The following is a 17,638-nucleotide window of genomic DNA, read 5'->3' on the forward strand; positions in this document are numbered from 1 at the left end:
TGAATAAATTCTTTTATAACTTGAATTCTTTTAAAGTCCTGGAACCACACTTTATGGATAAAAAATCTATTGTCAGTAAACCTCTCTTCTTGACATCACCCTGATCAATTGCAAGTTACCTATATATTAACTAAAATCATACTCATTTTGTCAGATTCAGACTCAAACATCCTTTTGCGACATCTTGCTGATCATTTTTTGACACACAAAAAATAGAGAAAATGGATAAAAAATAATATTGGAAATCAACATTATGAACTATAGAGGTATTGAAGAAATTATTGGACGTTTATTAGTGAGTCCAATCTGGCTTGTCCGATCTTGTCCAGTTGTGACCATCTTCCAGCTTTCTCCGGCCCCATCCGTTGCTCACCCATGACCAATCCACTCTCTCTCTCTTCTTCTAATTGATCAGCATCCGTATCCATCACTCATGATGATCTGATTGAAGGATGATGATCATCATGGTGTGATCACAAACCTGCACTTCTGTACCTTGCAATGAACACTTACTCTACTTTCCAAGCATAGAGAAACAAGCAAAACCTGGACGATCCACCTGAATTTTCATCCTCTCCTGCTGCACAATTCACTTCCTGGATTGAAAATGGTGTTGGCATTGAAAGTGATGATGATGGTGGTGATAGTGGAGCTGATGTTGATGAAGAAGATGATAAACTCACTGGCTTGAATATGAACAGACCATGCCGTGGACCAGAACCAAAGAGCCAGTCATGGACATTCCAGTAAACTTCTACTCTAGTTTTGCGCACTTGGATGGACTCATTGCCTCTAAATTTCCATTGAAGGTGCTTAACATGAATGACTAGTTTCCCATCTAATTTTATCTCTAGCTCTGGATCAAACCCATCAGAGTTGTTGTTGTTGTTGATAATCCCACTGCTGTACTGAATTGAGATATCATGAAGCGGCCCTCTCTCTTGGAATTTAACTCCTGTTGAGAATCTTGTCTTACCGAACACATGTTCCCTCCTTGAAACCAAGATTGGTTCAATTAGAGATGGCCTGCACCCTGTTTTTCGAAAGGCATCTTTCTTGAGATCACCAAGAAGCAAAACAACCTCTTCTTCGCAAACAATGGCAACATAGTAATCTGACTTGGGCTCGACTTTGCCATCAAATTTTGCAGCCTTAAGATCCCAAACCACATCAACTTTCCTTCCATCCACTATAAATTGCTTGGACCCTTGTTTTCTCCAGAAGTACCACGGCTTTAGCTCAACCTTGCACTGGTAATGCTCATCTCCATCAGTTGCTTGGACAGAAACAGACAAACCATGGAGCATTAGGTTCTTGCACCATGTAATGGTGATCAAACGGCACTGGCCGGCTAGTTTTGTTTGGTACACAGACATGAATATACTCTGACCTGACCTGGTTATCGTAGTAGCAGCCAGATCATCGGCTTGCCTCTGATCAGTTGATGAAAAGCAAGCAGGTATTGCAGTTGAATCTTGCATGGTACTAGGATACTGTGCAAAGGAATTGATAGAGGGAGATTGGTTTATATAGGATAAGATAAGTATTATTTTTAAATTGGAAACAAGAGGAATATGAAAGAATTGGATCAGGTTCTCACCTCCAAGATCTTCCTCATAGATGCCACCGGAGGTTTTTTTGGCAGCTTATAATCATTGCAGAAAAATTTCCCAATTCCCGAGTTGGCAGTTTCAAGATGTGGAATGGTGGGAACTGCTTAGGAGATTTTTTTTCTTTTCTTTTCTTTATAATGATCAATTATATAGAGGCCTTGCCTTGTAAACTTTACAAAATCTGTTTTCCTTTTTTCTTTCTTCTGTTTTCAACAAACCCACCTTTTCCTTCTTGAAGTGTGATATTTGGCTTCGATGATAGGGCTTTTATCTCCACAAAATTATCCTTTTCTATGCAAGTTAAAAGCAAATAGACCTTTTTTCTTTGGTTTATTCAGCTTTTTAGTCTATAATTAGTGTACCTAACATGAGATGATAAAGATGGAGAGGGTCCGTTCTAACATGTTGTGGGGTTAAAATCATAGAGAATTCTCAATTTTCAGATTTATTTATTTGAACTTACAAGATTGTTCTTCGTTATTTAGCCCTAGATCAGAACCCACTATTTGCCACTGTTGAATTCTTATCAAAACTAACTCCGGACAGATGAGTTGTAAATGATGAGAACTTGTAAATCCCAGATAAGTTGTCAGTGCCACAAGTAAATATGTCAAGTAATACATTACAAATGAAGTGGAAGGAACATCATAATTATTATGGTAGCTATAGAAGAATATTATAGATTTCCTTTTACTCGTCCAAGTGACGGAAGACAAGACTACAATATCCTACTATACAAAATCAGCTGCTGCATCTGAAGTGGTTCAAATCAATTATCATTACAGTGATATCATCCAAGCTACCTCTACTTGCTGCAAGGTTCACAAGCTCTTTACAAGCAGCCATAAGGCCAACAGAAGCAGGGCTCTTCTTGTAGCTGCTGTTTTCATGACAAGGAGACTCATCTCTAATGTTTAAGCGCTTCACTAATGAAATTCTTCGTGAGTTTGATGGTGGGCTTCCATTTTCACTAGGAGAGTCATTGTCACCATCTTTCCATATATCACTTTTCTTATATAGAGATTGACTTACCTCTTTCTGCTGTTTCACTAGCGAAACCCTTCGTAACTTCGATGAAGGACTTATATTTATGCAGCCTGATTTTGATGTCGGGTTTCCATTTTCGCTAGGAAAGTCATCATCACCATCTTTCCAGATATCATTTCTCTTGTATCTTGGAGATTGACTTGCCTCTTTCTGCCGTTTAACTAGTGAAACCCTATGTAACTTTGATGACGGACTTATATTTACACAGGCTGCCTTTGATGTCAGGCTTCTATTTTCACTAGGAAAGTCATCATCACCAACTTTCCAGATATCATTTCTCTTATATCTTGGAGGTTGACTTGCCTCTTCCTGCTGTTTCACTAGTGAAACCCTTCGTAGCTTTGAGGAAGGACTTATATTTACACAGCCATAGTCCTTGCTATTGTCATTATAAATATCTTCAGAGGATTCTAACTTTTTCCTAATTAGTAACTGTGACACGACATCTATAGCTTCTTGATTGCCAACCTGTGCACAAGATAAGATTTTCAGTCAATAATTGAGCAAAAACCACCTGTGGTTATCTGCAGTGAAGTAGGAAATCCAGTATCTATATTCATGTAAATCAGTATTCCTGGAAGTATTGCAAGAACAGAAAAGTATTTCCCTTCTCACCTCTTCCCAAAGTCCATCAGAAGCCAATACAAGAAACTCCATATCTGTAGTCAAATGAAGGATTGTTGTATCAGGCTCACCTAGTACCCAGCTCTTCAGATGAGCATCTCCAATACTTCTTGAAACTGAAAGTACCCCATGAACTCTCCAAGCTCCTCGGTGGATCTCAACATATCCTCCCTGCCCCACGTATCATGTCATCATCACAATAATGCTCCTAACTAGTACCAATTGACTATAAAACAGCAACCAGCTCACCGTATTCTCTATCCTTTTCCTCTCATCCTCCCTTCCTGCTTTATGATCAGTTGTTAGGGCTTCAGCAACTCCTCCTCTACATAAGACTGCCCTGCAATCTCCTAAGTTTGAAACAACAACCTCTTGATCATCTATCAAGGCTGTGACACAACAGACACCACTGACTAGACCCTGCATTTGCTTCCACAAGGTAATTCAGTATTTCAACCAAAACGAATTAAGGAAAAAAGAACAAGAATAATGATCAGACAGATGCAAGTGCATGCCAAGTTAATAGGATTTCTGAACATTGAAAGCAGAATGGATAAAGACTGCGTAAATTTAAACCTGATGCCAACATATAGAAGGATAATATCATCTGCTGAAAATATTGATTATACTCATGGACATCTACCCAGCTTATGCTATCACATTGCGCATGAAACAACAAATGGGGACCAAATTTTTCGGAAAGAATTACAAAAAGCCATAAAAATGGAGCTGACTCTTCCAGAAAAGCAAATTGCATTGCTTTCAATAGCCACCAGTTTTACTTGTATGATTCTGTAGCATGCTAAATCAAGGTCTATGAGGGCAAAGGCAACCAGCCAGCATCAAATTTAGATACATTTCCGTATGAAAAACTTTAAACAAGAACCATTCAGTTCCACACCACCACATATGCTCGGTTCAAACATATAATTTGAAAGGAAAGTTGTAGGTGAAGCTGAAATTTTTTCAGTTCAAAATCTGGAGCAAATCTACGCTTGCTTGCACACCATTCCTTGATTCCCAGACCAGTAGATCAGATTTCCTAACTTTTTTAATTCTCATTTCCTATCGCTGCACCCTACAGCTTAACTGAGTCAAGAATAATAAATGATACCCCGCAAGACACACTCGGCCATGACGAGCAGTTGGCCTTCAACTTGAGTTAAGCTGGTCAAAGTGAGCTACAGAAAGATCCTACGCTAGAGGAAAACAAAATTTGATAGGACTAGGTGAAGAACTAAAATCTGAAGAGCTTCACCTATCATTCCACCAACTCCAAGTAACTTTGCGGGCAACCTTTTATTTGGTGAATGCAGGACTCAACAGCTAAGAAGAAAAAAAACACTAGCAAATGAAGATGTAACAAAATGCAGTTACCTCTTCCAAGAACTCCTGGTCTGTTTTTAAGTATGCGGCTTTAACAGCTGCCTCCTTGTCCTTAGCCCCTCTGCAATCCTTCATCATGTCGAAAATGTTGGTATGCAGATTCTCTGCAACAAACTCTGCTGCCATTCTACCTCCATGACCATCATAAACGCCGAAGAAACCCTATATAGAAGTTTTACTTTTTCAAATACGAAAATGGTAAAGTAAGAAAAAGTCATATGAAATTAGCCCGGATGATTTACTTTGTTTGAGTTGCCGTGTAAACAGGAAATGATCTTGTGGGTATCTTCCATGAACTTCTTCTTGCCTTTTAGGGAGAAGACACCGACACCAGTCCCACTGAAATGAATAGTGTCATTCTGGGACATGAGGTCTCTGAACTTAAGTTGGTCCGTTTGGATTTCTTGTAGGACGTTGGGGATCTCGATCTTGGGCGGTCTCTTTCGCTTCAATGAGTTAGAATTTGGACCTAATGAAAAAAACCGAGAAGAAGAAGAAGAAGAAGAGTGAAAATTTTTAGCGGGTTTGTTATTCTCCATTGGTGGTGAAAGTTGAAGCAGTGAGGAGAGAGCAACGACTATAAATGAAGAAATGGAGGAGGGGAAGTAAAAGAATAGTCAATGGAGTTTAGGGTTTGAGTGACGTCAATAGAAATTCTGCCGTTTAGAGCCGTTAGGGGAAAGTAGAAAGAGTCGTCAAAAGTCAAAACACAAGTTTTGAAGATATATTTGGCGGCCAACCACTTCTTTCAATAAAAAATAATAATAATAATAATAATAAAACTACCAAAAATATTTATTCAAACTAAAATTCAAAAATAATCACAAATATCTCTATAACACTCAAAATGAACCTTTACACCATAGTTGGATCGTTGTAAATTATAAAATTTTAATGTATGATATTCTATGAGTGTGAAAAAAATCATATTTGTTTCAACTTCTAACGATAACAAATAGTATTTTACCAATAAATTTAGGATAAATTTTAAAAATACCGAATTATTGGTATGTGACCGTGTATTACTTTTTTTTTCTTATACTCTCATATAATATATTTAATTTTATTTTTATCACCATAAATTATTATTTATTTTATTAAATATAAAATTTTAATTTAATTATATATAATAATTATTTATTTAAATATAAATATAATTATATTAATAAATTATTTATTTATTTATTTATTACATATTTTTTATATACTATTTAATATTACATATAATAAATAAGAATAAATTAATAATTTGACTGAAAATATAATTATATTATTTTATCATTTAAATAAAAATATTTTATTAACATACATTAATATATAATAATTTAAATATATAAAAAAATTATCATTACTATTTTATATTATTGTTATTTATTGTCATATATTAATTAATTATTATTTAAATAAAATGTTAAAAAATAATTTATTACAAGAGTGTCAAAATAAAAAGCATGGGAAATGGTCCATCTAAAATTGAGTACCAAACAAGAAGTAATCATGAGCCCTAGTTTGAATTAGGAATGACAATAGTATTCCTAATTTTTTGATATTCAAAATGGATAATTTATATTTTGTGCTTTTAATTTTATAGTATTACCTAAACATCGCATTATTTCTAAAATGATAAAAAAATATATATATATATATATATATTTTGCTAAATTATTATACATTTAATCTTCTATCCTTTATTCTACGAAATGAAATTAATTTAAAAATATGAAAATCACATAACTAATAACACAAAACACAATAAAAAGACTATGTAGTCAGCAAAAATTAAATAAATCTTCTTTTTCTGTTAGTAATTTTCTTTTGTTAAAAAAAAAAAATACTTTTTCAACCCATTTTATCTACCTCAACTAAATTTACTTGCGTGTTAGTTGTTTTAAATTATAGATAAATATATTTGAATATTTATAACATATATTATGCAGTCACTAACATACTATATTTGACAATTTGATAAAAATAACATTTTATCATATTACTAATAAAAATGTCATGTTCCTCTAACGATATTAATTTTCTCCATCAAATATAATGGAGCAATATAATTTAATCCATGGTCTATTAAAAGTAAGAAACAATTTGGTAAAATATTTACAAAAAAAAATTATAATCAGTTTAATGACGGAAAATTTTAAAAATTTAAATAATTTGCAGAAATATTATGTACGCCAAAACTGATCGAAATATATATAATAATCAAAATCTAACAAAAATAATCCAAGCAAGTAAAACAAAATGTTGTGTAAAATCATTGCCAGTTTAAATGTGAAACGCCTAAGAAAAAGATACAAACGAGATGAACAATAATCATGGAGAACTACAATCCCCAACCGAGACGCCATGCCAAAAACTGCGTCAACTTGTGACGCTTATCAGAGAGGAAAAGGGCGCTCATGTTATTTTTTGATAAATTATTTAAACTACATGAACCTGACAATAAAGAACAATAGTGCCACGGACTCTTTTCATCCCTCCAATTCAATCAACAAACCATGTGGCCAACTGTCGTGTAATAATTCAGTCTCACAAGGCCAGAGATCAAAAGCCAGTAAGATGGTAACCAATGATAAGAGGAAATCCTCAATGTCAACCTAGATGGTAAAGATTTTTTGTTCAAAAGACTCCAAAACAAAAATAAATTACCATCAGTCTCCTTTCCTCATTCCAAAATGACCTTGGCCCCAAGTGCCTTCATTTTCTCGATAATCCGCTCGCCCTCTTCCTTTGACACTCCCTTCTTCAATACAGCTGCTGTCTTTTCCACCAAATCCTTTGCTTCCTTAAGACCCAAATCTGTGAAACTTCTAACCTCCTTGATGATCTTAATCTTTGAAGATGCCTCATATGACTCCAACTTCAACTCAAAAACAGTCTTCTCCGGTTTCTTCTCCTCCTTTGCAGCTGCAGCTCCCCCTGCCTTTGCTGCCATTCCTGCCAATCCAGCAGCAGCTCCAGGCTTCATAACTCCAACAACAGGAGGCTCAGTCATTCCTCGTTTCTTCATTATAATGGCCCCCAATTCTGCCATTTCAGCCAATGTGAGGGCTGTTATTTCATCTACAAGCCTGAAAACACGCTCTGTAGGAGGACTACGATGCTCTGTTGGATCAAAAGTTGTAGGATCATAATCAGCAGGAAGCCTCCTCTGGTCAAATTCCACTTCCTCCTCTTCTTCTATCTTTGCAGGTTGACTAAAACTGCGTGTCACCCCATTGAATGGGTTCACAAGTAACATTGACGGTTGAAACTGGTTTTTGCATAAAACATTTGGCAAATATTGCCTCAATCTTAAGACTAGATTCATCTTCAAATTCTTGGAATACTCTGTTCTCCTTTGAACAGTCAATCTAAAAAGAGAACATCTTTTTTCCTCTTAAATCCTTGGTTCAATTAATTTTGAATCCACCTGGAATCCATCAATAGCAGAAGATGGGTAACCATATGCACTTGATAAGATTCAAGAAAAAGATAATCAAAAAATTAACACAAACCCACCAAACATAAAACAAAAATCAGAATATAATTCAAACACATAAGTAGGATTTTTACACCATTAATGAACCTAAAAATCTGACCTCACCTTTCCCAGCGAATAAATATTAATTAACAGTTCTCCACTAACTTTCCCTTTAACCAAAAAAAAGAAGTACAAGGACTAGGACTAGGACTAGGAGGAAGGAGAGTAGACAAAAATCTGTAGGGTGGTGCAGAGATAGAGAGAAGTAATGAGGTGCTAGTAACATCAGAAGATGATATGGCGCTCTTACATATAACTCAAGGTATTTAGAAATCAAATGAAAGGTGAACCAATCAGCGTATAGCAAGAAGTCAGTATGTCAATCTCACGAAATTTACAAGTCATCCTAAACATGCATGTAAAATATGCACATGAAAACCACTAAATAATACACAATAGATAACAAATTATCTTATATCAAACAGTCAAACAGCAACCTAGAAAACAAGACCATGGCCAACCGTCACTGAGCAATGAAGAATATGAAAAACCTACAGCTACTGATTGAAGAGAAAAATAAAACCAATTCCAAAGATTAACAATCAGGAACCTCCGCCAACTGTCCTACCCATGCCAAAAGCCCACAGTTTAGTGAATTTGTTTTTGATGAAAAAAGAAGCTTTATTAAGGAAGAGAGGGTATTTATTGGTTATAATATATATCATACTAGTTACACCACATAAATAAAAATCACTTTTAAATCCTTGATTGACTATTGAAGCGCTTAGAAGTTTTTTCAATCTGAATCATCCATCTGTTCATCATGAGACTAGAGACATGAGGTATATTCAACATGCATGTAAAGGATCTAAGTTACCAAAAACACCCTTCAACAAGCAAATGAATCAAGTCTGAATAAATAATTTATTTTCAAAAGAATTCTCGTACCACAAAACAAATACCTACTGCCAAAACTTTTTTTTTTCACGAAGTCCTATTGCCAAAACCTAAATCAGTTCTCAGACCAAAAGAAGCTATTGCCAATAACAGATGAATGCATACTCAAACCTCTCATATGCTTAAACAGAAAGTATTGTTTACGTGGATCAAGCTAGTTTTAGATACGACTTAAAACTAACCCAAAGAGTCCATCAATCATACGTCTAAAGTACTATGGCCATCCTAACTGATTCCAATTCAAACAGCTGAACGTAAAAATTGTTTTTTTAAAAATTACTAGAAATGTTAAATCCTGAACCCTGGCAACGAAATACTTCATATTTAAATAAAATAAATTCAGCAAAAGGAATACTCAGAGATTAGACACAGATAAAAGAGAAAGAAAGGAAAGGAAACTTTCAATTTAAACAGTAAAAACGTATATTGACAATCACTGAATGGTCTTAGTTCAAGACCTAAACTAAGCGTCTCCAAGGGAACAACCTAAAAATTACCTGCGGATGTCGCCTTAGAGAACCGGAGCTGTTGTTAGCCAGATTCGTACGCGAGAAGTAAGGTGGAGAGGAAGACGTGGAGTTGCTTCTTAACCACGGAGCGGGGGAATCCAGCGTGAGAAGGACAGAAAAAAAGATGCCGCTTGATTCTCCACCGTGATGAGAAGACGCCTGCAGAGGATGGCTTCTGCCGGAGATGAACGCTGCTTTTGGAAGAAAAAGCTTCGAGAAGGTCCTGAGTCTGAGTGTCTTTGACAAATACGAGCTGTGGGAGAAGAAAATCTCAAACCTAAGTGAATGCAGTGTAAATATCCCTGCTAAATGAATAAATACCAGAAAGCTTAATCAACTAAATGAACATGAGCGTGTAAACAACAGGGGTGAGATTTTACCCCCTGAAAGACTACACAACTAGTTAGCCCCGGATGCTTCCCGGAGACTGTGGATCCGGCAGGTCTATTTTGCTATGGTTCACAGACTAAGCTATTGGTTTGGTGGAAGCAATTGGATTCAAAGGCAGAGAGCAAAAAGAACGAAATGCACGAAGAATTACTCTCTGAAGTCGGCGGCTCGGAGGGCAGCGGGGGCGGTGTACGGGAAAATGAGATTGTTTTCCTTTTGCCCTCCTGATTTGCGGCTGAGTGTGAGATTTTCCGTGATATGGGCCCAAAGTCCCGGTCCTTTCAACAAATCTCAGCCCATTTATAATCTGTATTTCTATTTTTTTATAAATTACATTATTTATAGTTTTTATGGTACTTTTATCTTAATAGCTATTATAAAGCTTTTTTAAAAGAAAAAAAAAATATTTATATTTAATAAAGTAATTTATTTTATATAAATTTATACATGTCCATTTCCGTTAATGCCACACCGTGTTTTTTTTGGTTAAACGGTGTCGTCTTTATCTGTTTAACTCGCTCTTAAACGGCGTCGTATCGATAAAGGCTGCATACCCTGCACCATAATCTTTACGTTACAGGAACTCGGATTACTCTCTATTTTTTAAAAAAACGGGTTCATTTCGTCCACTAAACTTCAGCACTGGTTCGTTCCTTCCTCTTCGAACTCATATTTCGTACAAATGCTCCTCTCAGTCTCCGCAGTTGCCCCTCAAAGTCCTCCTGTTTCCTATAAGCCTAACCTCCTCCTTTTCCCTATTTACAATAATTGCACTAAAAATCTCCAACCAAAACAATCCAATTCCTCTTTCAAACAACTCAATGCTTCTTCTTCTCTCTCCACCACCAACAATACCAGCGACGTTCTCCATCACGTCACCCGCACGCTCGCCGAAGATGAGCCCCCTGGAGGCGGCGATGCGGCAGCAATGGTGTCCTCAGCCTCTGCGGTTGCATCCGCTATTCGTGGGGCATCGACGTCCCCTGTAGAATTCTTGCAGATGATCGAGAAGAATCCCAAGACCAAACTGGTGCTACCCAGTCCCGACTTTCAACGCCTCTGTCTCGAACAACTCGACTTATTTCGCCGAATTGTCGATCCCGATGCCGTCCTTTCGGTACTTTTCATCTGTTTGCTTGCTGAGAAAACTGAAGGACGTTGAAATGAGAACCTCGATGTTAGTGATTGATCATTCCCATCTTCTAAATTGTGCAGGTTTATGTGCGGCCTGCTGGTAGTTACGTTATGGACCGACTGGAGCTGCGTCGAGTAACTTGTTATCCAGACGTTAACACCACTGATATTATCATTGTAATCGGTAATTTTAGCGTACCCACGGGCTTACGGGCAGCTGAGGCTGCTCTTTCCAGTCAACAAGTATGTTAATGGACTTGGTAAATGCAAATGTGCTTCAATCTTTTAAAATTTCAATTATTCTTAATAGTTTTTGGTTGTGGATCTTGATGTGAATATAGGTTGAAGTGGTGCCGGAGTATAGAGCAGTTGTCTTTCCTATGGTCAAGCACCCGTTTGTTGTAGGGTTCTTGGTCGCTGAGCTACCAGTGACAGGACAGGGAGCTGACAATGAGGGGCGAAACTTCATTAGCTATCCATCCCCGGAGGAAGCCTATGCTTTGCCTCCGAGCTCAGATGTGCTGTCATCGGCGGTCCAGTCTGTTGATATTGAATCGTCGGGACGGAAGTTATTCACAGCTGATCAGAGATCAAATGCAATTAATATATCTCGTTCTCTGGCTATGGCGTATATAATGGATCAGGTAGTCAACATATTCCTTCCATTTCCTTTACTCTTAAATTCAACATGATCCTGCAACATTAACTAAAAGTTATTTTACTACGATGTTGTCAAAAATTTTGTGGTTGTCAGTAATATAACCCGGATTTATGTGAATATCCAACATACCAACGTCTGCTTGGTAGAATAGACTTACCCGGTAATAATTATATGATAGGCCTTTTGTTCTCCTCTAAGTTCTCTTATTTAATTCTTTGACTTTTGTGCTGCCCCAATTTAGAGATTCCAGTTCATATGATTCATGCCAGGAGACAAAGGTGGCTGAAATTGAAGCCTTGGGAGGTGCTGAAAGCAGCTTGTTATCACATAGCAAACGAAAGAAAGTAATACGGGGAAAAAATGAACGAAAGAATTTTAAGAAAATCAGACATTTTACTCCCATCCACCACAACGGAAATGATCTTCTTACCCTTTAAGTGGCAAATATGAAAAATTTTGCTCGGGCTTATTTTGTACTTCATCAAGTATACGGCCTTGTAGTTTCTTAGTTTTTTTTTTTTAGTTTATCTCCTACAAGGATTTCATTGGCATTAGAACTTTCTGCATTGTTTAATTGTTTATACTCTATGGGCAACTTTTCTCTATGCAGCATTTACATCTTCTATAGCCTTAGTTATATGAGATATCCCTTGCTTATTTAATTTATCTGCAGAAAGCAATGTTACTCCAACAATCATCATGGCAAAATAATGTTAGGATGAGTAGCCTGGTCGAGCAGGTAAGATTTCTTATTGAACTAACAGAGCTCTTGGAATTTGCCTTTACTGTCATTGTTTTGATTCCTGTTTGCTACTATTTGTCACAGATCCGTGGTCCTCTCTCTACCATTCGTACTTTAAGTAAAATGCTCTCTGTTCATACAAAGAAAAGTGAGGTCTGTACGCTAGTTGTTAGTGTAAGCTTATTTTTTTTAAGACATTTTTTTATTTCTACTTTTCTTATCACATTCAAGTTTTATGCATTGTAGATTGCACGTGACATCGTTGATGACATTCTTGTGCAAGGGGATCAAATAAAAGGAACTCTTGAAGAGCTCCAGGATGCTGTTCACTTGACAAAGGTTCTCTTTCTCTCTTATTACTTATTTTTAACACTGTAATCTCCACTCCATGTATTTTTTATTTTATTTTTTTTCCTTTCTAAAAAGTCTTTTCCTGTCTGCTCTCCATGATTGACTACAAATTGCATTGCTGGTATACCATCTCCATTGGAAATCTCGTCCAAATTGCTTCTCATGGTTTTTGCATTTCAAATAGTTGAGTTTACATGCTTACTAGCTTGTCAATGTAATAATATGTCTGTAAATTTTCCACCAATTTCCCTCTATTCGATTATTGTAAATTTTCCACCAATTTCCCTCTACTAGATTATGGTAAATTTTCCACCAATTTCCCTCTATTAGATTATTGTTACTTTTTCATTTCAATTAAGATGGACCAACCGTATGTCTAAGATTTCTTAATGACAATCTCTAGGCTAATATATTGCGCTACAACGAAGAAACATTGAAGAAGATGCATGATGCACATCATGAGTCAATGAGATCTCACCTATCAGATACATTTTCAAGGGAAAATTCAAGCAACAACTTGCAAAAGTTTGCCGAACGACTTTCTCTGGGTGCAGGAGAAAAGGATCTAGAAATGCCAATGCCACCTCTGACTTTAGCACCTCTACACAACCATGCAATCAGGTAGGTTTGGGTTAGTGTATTCTGGTCCCACCATCTTGGATAAAGAATAAATATTTACAAATGAAATGATGCTTTAAGTTAGCTCTTATATGATTTGTCATGAATATTCATTTTACAGAGAGTTCTCACTGTTTACAACCAGTCTACAAGCAGCAGATATTAAGTTAAAAGTTACAAATTCTAGTCCCTAGCTAGTTTTTGAGAAAACCCTGTTGCTTGCCTCTGTTTTTGTTATGCCCTAAATGTTTCTTCAACCTATAAGTTGGCATAAATGTCGGGCTATACCTGTTCCTGGCAAGTCCCTTATGTGGCTTCAAGAGTTTAGTATATTAAAAATTTGCAGAAGTCTGGTGCTTTAATTTTCTGGATTCTTTTTATCTCACACAAAAGAAAACAAATATATATATATATATATATATTATTACCATATGATATTATTCTAGAAGGACTACCCACTGCATGAGATTGAAGCAGAATTTCAGAGTTGAGCTTGAAAAAGAAATGCAAGATTTAATCTTCGAAGTGCATTCATATAGCATAAAAGCTTGGCCCTCTCCATGCTAATCTAGCCAATGGGAGCTTGTTCTGATGGCCGGTCATCTTCTTTTTTCTTTTCTTTTTTTAAATAATTCTTCTCCAATATGGTGGCATAAGCTCATACATTCTCTTGAAAGGCTCATACATGCACTTGAAAGCTTAAACTTTGCTCTAATAGTATATATGGCACAAGAGATAATTCACCATTCATTTTGTTTGTTTACTTGAAAATTTAAAATTTCCTGTGCTATAAGATTTTACATTTATGTCAGGAAGACCGTGCAATGTTTCTGATGTGCTGCTAGATATGGTTGAGGCAGTGAGACCTCTCGCTCATAAGCAGCAACGTGTGGTGGAACTATGTGAACTTTCAGGGTCTTTGCAAGTTGCAGTGGAAGAACCTGCTCTGCGTCAGGCTCTGAGCAATTTAATTGAGGGTGCACTGTTGCGTACACATATTGGGGGAAAAATTAATATTGTGTCTACTGGAGCACCAGCTGGTGGTACTCTTGTGGTAATTGACGATGATGGACCTGATATGCACTATATGGTAATGATGGCAATTCTTTGCCCACTCTGCCTTCTGCAGAACTTAGTTCCTTTTTTTCTTTGCGTTCTTTTTTCCTCTTGTTTACATTTTTTTACGTTCTTTTTCCCTGTTGTTTACATTTTTTTAGTATATATTGCCATAACAGGTCTTGTTGATAGATTAAATATGCTTACTTCAGTCTCAGTAGTACTTAGAAATTAGAATATACATACTGTGTGTTCATAAACCTTTCTTATTGACTGTTTTTCAAAAATCAAGCTTTGATTAGGAATAACTAGGAATTTATTTTTGGTGCTTCTGCCCAGACACAAACGCCTACACTCGCACCATTTGGGGCGGAACTCTTCTCTGAAACTGAAAACATGGTCGAGGACAACATGACATGGAACTTTGTTGCTGGGTTGACTGTAGCACGTGAAATATTGGAGAGTTACGGTTGTGTAGTCCGTGTCATATCACCTCGGAGCACAGATGTGGCTCTTGGAGCTGGTGGAACTCGGGTAGAAATCTGGCTTCCTTCTTTTTCTGCTTTATCTGATTCGAGTGAACAAAGTCATGAGGCATAGCCAGGGAGTGTGCGTGCAAACTAGAGATCTTTGCGTTGAGTAGTGAATAAGCACACCTGTGGACAGAAAGACTGACATAAAGGTTAGATACTTGTAGAACTCAGTGCCATTTTATGTATTGATTTTTCCCATGTGAAGGGCATGATGTATACGTCCACTTGATGTCACCCGTGTTTACTTCCTAGCAACATTGTATATAACATAATTGTTAGGGTGTGGTACATATTGTAAAAACGTCAAATCCCATTAATTGTATGTAAAAGGTAGATAAAGGTGAAAGAAATGTTGAGTTGAACAGGTTGCTGTCATTTTTGGTTCAATGTGTTGCCTCTTTTTATGGATGCAATTGCTGATGCAGCAAATATTTAGGGGTTAGATGCAATTTTTGGCTTATGGGAGGGGGAGCATCCAAAAATCCTGTGGGATGACTCCATTTTTGCCTAACTTAGGCCTCATCGCTTCGACTTAGCTTGAAAATGGATTGTTGCTCATCCAACCAACCTTAACCTAACTTAATGAATAATTTGCCTTTCCCCTTCTGTCATGCATCATTTTGTTTTATTTGTTTGTGGTGAAATTGTACAAATTTCTATATTTATAATTGCAGATGTTTTTAATGTAGCAAAAGGAGTATATTTGTTGCCAAACTAAATAGTACAAATTTTAGTGTTTTATGCAAGTCTGTGGGTAAATGGAAGTTGAAAAGTTAAACCAAACGCAGAATCTTGCAGGTTTCGGAGAGGTAAAATGTGAAATTTATGGTATGATGAGACTTATTAGAAGTTATTGACGGCAAAATGGGAAAAATTACTGGAAAAGAAATGTGGAAATTGTTTTTGACAGCAACGTTGGAAAAAAATTACAGGAAACTATGTGAAAATTTGGAGAGGCATCTAGCAACCAGACATGTGAAAGATGTCCGGTTAGATTGCAGAAATTTGCTTCCTTTCAGGGTTTTGGTAATTCGACCAAACTAAACATTAAGTCGAAAATTGGAACTAACAAATAACTTTAAAAAAGTCAAAAGAACAGAGAGATGTGAATTTGAATTGGAAGATGAAAAATAACCACCATGTTTAAAAGGCATTTTTTAGGTTGTGTCCCCGAAAGGAGGAAAGAAAACAAGCAAACAAATGTCGGTTGCCAATTACACGTGGCTTAACCAGCGTCGCACAATTAGTAAATGAGTTTGGGCACATATAAGAAAACCTCCATTCGCTTGTGCATCAAATTAAATAAGATATAAATTTATTGTACATATGGGTCTCAAAGGAGTAGCTGGGTCATATTATCTAAAGAGTTTTCCTCCCAATCCATTAGCCTTTGCCATGACAAGTTAGATTTCAACTTTGTTTATCAGATTTGCTCAGTGCTGATAGACTGGGTTTGTGTTAGCCCGTAAACTATAATTTTGTTATTTGTATTCTTATTATTTTTAGTTTTATTATTACTATTTTATAATTAATTTTGACGCATTTATATTCAGACTCAACTAGGTGTAATTATTAATAAGCCCATATTTAAAACAAATTCAATATCTTTTAAAAGGAAAGACGGTACTTCTTTTTTTTATGAAGGATCACCATACTTAATTTATCTTTTATCAGCTTTTAAATATTTAATTACCATGCATGTTAAAAATTGGTCTAAATAAACTCAATTCCCTAAGACTAAAAAACCAGTAAGTACAGTAAATTAGTATAATCAAGTAAAAAATTTGTAATGCTCAAATTTAATTTAATGAAAATTAAATTAATTTATAATTATATTTTTCTAATTTTTTAATTTTAATTTAGTATAAAAATTAAAAAAAAAAATTGATAGACAATGAAATTGAAAACAACTTTGAAAAAAAAAGGTAAAAATTTATATTCTTGGGATATTTTTGAAAAAAAAAAAATCGAAAACTGATAGTGAAAATGCAATTTAGAAACGTTGTGCCATGTATGATACCCGGTCAGCAGCCCCGACGAACCAGAACGTCGCGGATGGCAATGGATGCTGACGCGGTGCCACGCGGGCGATCTGCATGCCTGTAATCGAACGGCCCAGATCCGTTCCCGCGCGCACAGCGGATTGGATGCGTTCTCTCCCCAAACGTGATCGGACGGTCAGATTTAAATGCAATCAACAGTCCAGATCTACTTTCTATTTAAACACGATCGGACAGTATAGATTACATCGCGATGAACAGTCAAGATTCACTCCCTATTTAATCATGATTGCACGGTTCAGATCAAATGCGATGGACGATTTAGATTAATTGATGACGAATATAAATAGCTCTATTCACACCAAACCTTAATCCTAGTCGCCAGACCCCTCCTGGCAGAAAAGAAGACCCAGTCTCTGCTGCCCGTCGCTGTGCTGGAGCTCTTTCTGACCACCAAAAGAGGTAAAAAAAAAATTACTCAGAATTCAATTTTAAATACCTACATAGCCAAATTAGAGCAAAAGGACTAGTGAATTGGCTAAAGATCG

General features: G+C 36.3%; 3 protein-coding genes across 5 annotated transcripts; 1 reads left to right on the plus strand and 2 right to left on the minus strand.

Annotated features, from left to right (window-relative positions):
• Nucleotides 1–122: 122 nt before the first annotated feature.
• On the minus strand, nucleotides 123–5,298 carry LOC110817195 (Protein phosphatase 2C family protein). The gene is given in 6 exon segments (XM_022045630.2): nucleotides 123–1,474; nucleotides 2,351–3,128; nucleotides 3,276–3,455; nucleotides 3,534–3,704; nucleotides 4,662–4,832; nucleotides 4,913–5,298. Coding segments are annotated over 6 exon segments (2,562 nt in total). The 5' UTR covers nucleotides 5,210–5,298; the 3' UTR covers nucleotides 123–509.
• A 1,610-nt stretch (nucleotides 5,299–6,908) lies between these two features.
• On the minus strand, nucleotides 6,909–10,255 carry LOC110817185 (ribosomal protein L7/L12 domain-containing protein). 3 transcript variants are annotated; one of them, XM_022045616.2, is made up of 3 exons: nucleotides 9,986–10,255; nucleotides 9,594–9,858; nucleotides 6,909–8,088 (listed from the first exon to the last, which is right to left on the minus strand). In XM_022045616.2, the coding sequence occupies exon 3, from the start codon at nucleotides 7,984–7,986 to the stop codon at nucleotides 7,342–7,344; it is 645 nt and encodes a 214-aa protein (XP_021901308.1). In that variant the 5' UTR covers nucleotides 7,987–8,088; nucleotides 9,594–9,858; nucleotides 9,986–10,255; the 3' UTR covers nucleotides 6,909–7,341. The 3 variants fall into 3 exon arrangements, with proteins under 3 accessions (XP_021901308.1, XP_021901310.1, XP_088065893.1); XM_022045618.2 differs by having other exon boundaries at nucleotides 9,594–9,882; XM_088209767.1 differs by having other exon boundaries at nucleotides 9,594–10,255.
• Nucleotides 10,256–10,596: 341 nt separating this feature from the next.
• Nucleotides 10,597–15,477, plus strand: CSK (chloroplast sensor kinase). Its single transcript, XM_022045623.2, has 9 exons — nucleotides 10,597–11,112; nucleotides 11,211–11,372; nucleotides 11,471–11,773; nucleotides 12,464–12,529; nucleotides 12,617–12,685; nucleotides 12,779–12,871; nucleotides 13,287–13,504; nucleotides 14,318–14,591; nucleotides 14,897–15,477. The coding sequence occupies exons 1-9, from the start codon at nucleotides 10,678–10,680 to the stop codon at nucleotides 15,155–15,157; spliced, it is 1,881 nt and encodes a 626-aa protein (XP_021901315.1). The 5' UTR covers nucleotides 10,597–10,677; the 3' UTR covers nucleotides 15,158–15,477.
• Nucleotides 15,478–17,638: the final 2,161 nt, after the last annotated feature.

This window comes from Carica papaya, chromosome 8, assembly GCF_054855325.1.
Source record: "Carica papaya isolate Zhongbai chromosome 8, ASM5485532v1, whole genome shotgun sequence".
NCBI classification, from domain to species: Eukaryota; Viridiplantae; Streptophyta; class Magnoliopsida; order Brassicales; family Caricaceae; genus Carica; species Carica papaya.

Bases quoted from the DNA above. Each gene is read 5' to 3' on its own strand.
- CSK (XM_022045623.2), top strand. From the start codon at position 10,678: ATGCTCCTCTCAGTCTCCGCAGTTGCCCCTCAAAGTCCTCCTGTTTCC. The intron at 12,872-13,286 runs GTTCTCTTTCTC...GACAATCTCTAG, and splicing joins ATGCTGTTCACTTGACAAAG to GCTAATATATTGCGCTACAA. The intron at 14,592-14,896 runs GTAATGATGGCA...GCTTCTGCCCAG, and splicing joins GACCTGATATGCACTATATG to ACACAAACGCCTACACTCGC.
- LOC110817185 (XM_022045616.2), bottom strand. From the start codon at position 7,986: ATGAATCTAGTCTTAAGATTGAGGCAATATTTGCCAAATGTTTTATGC.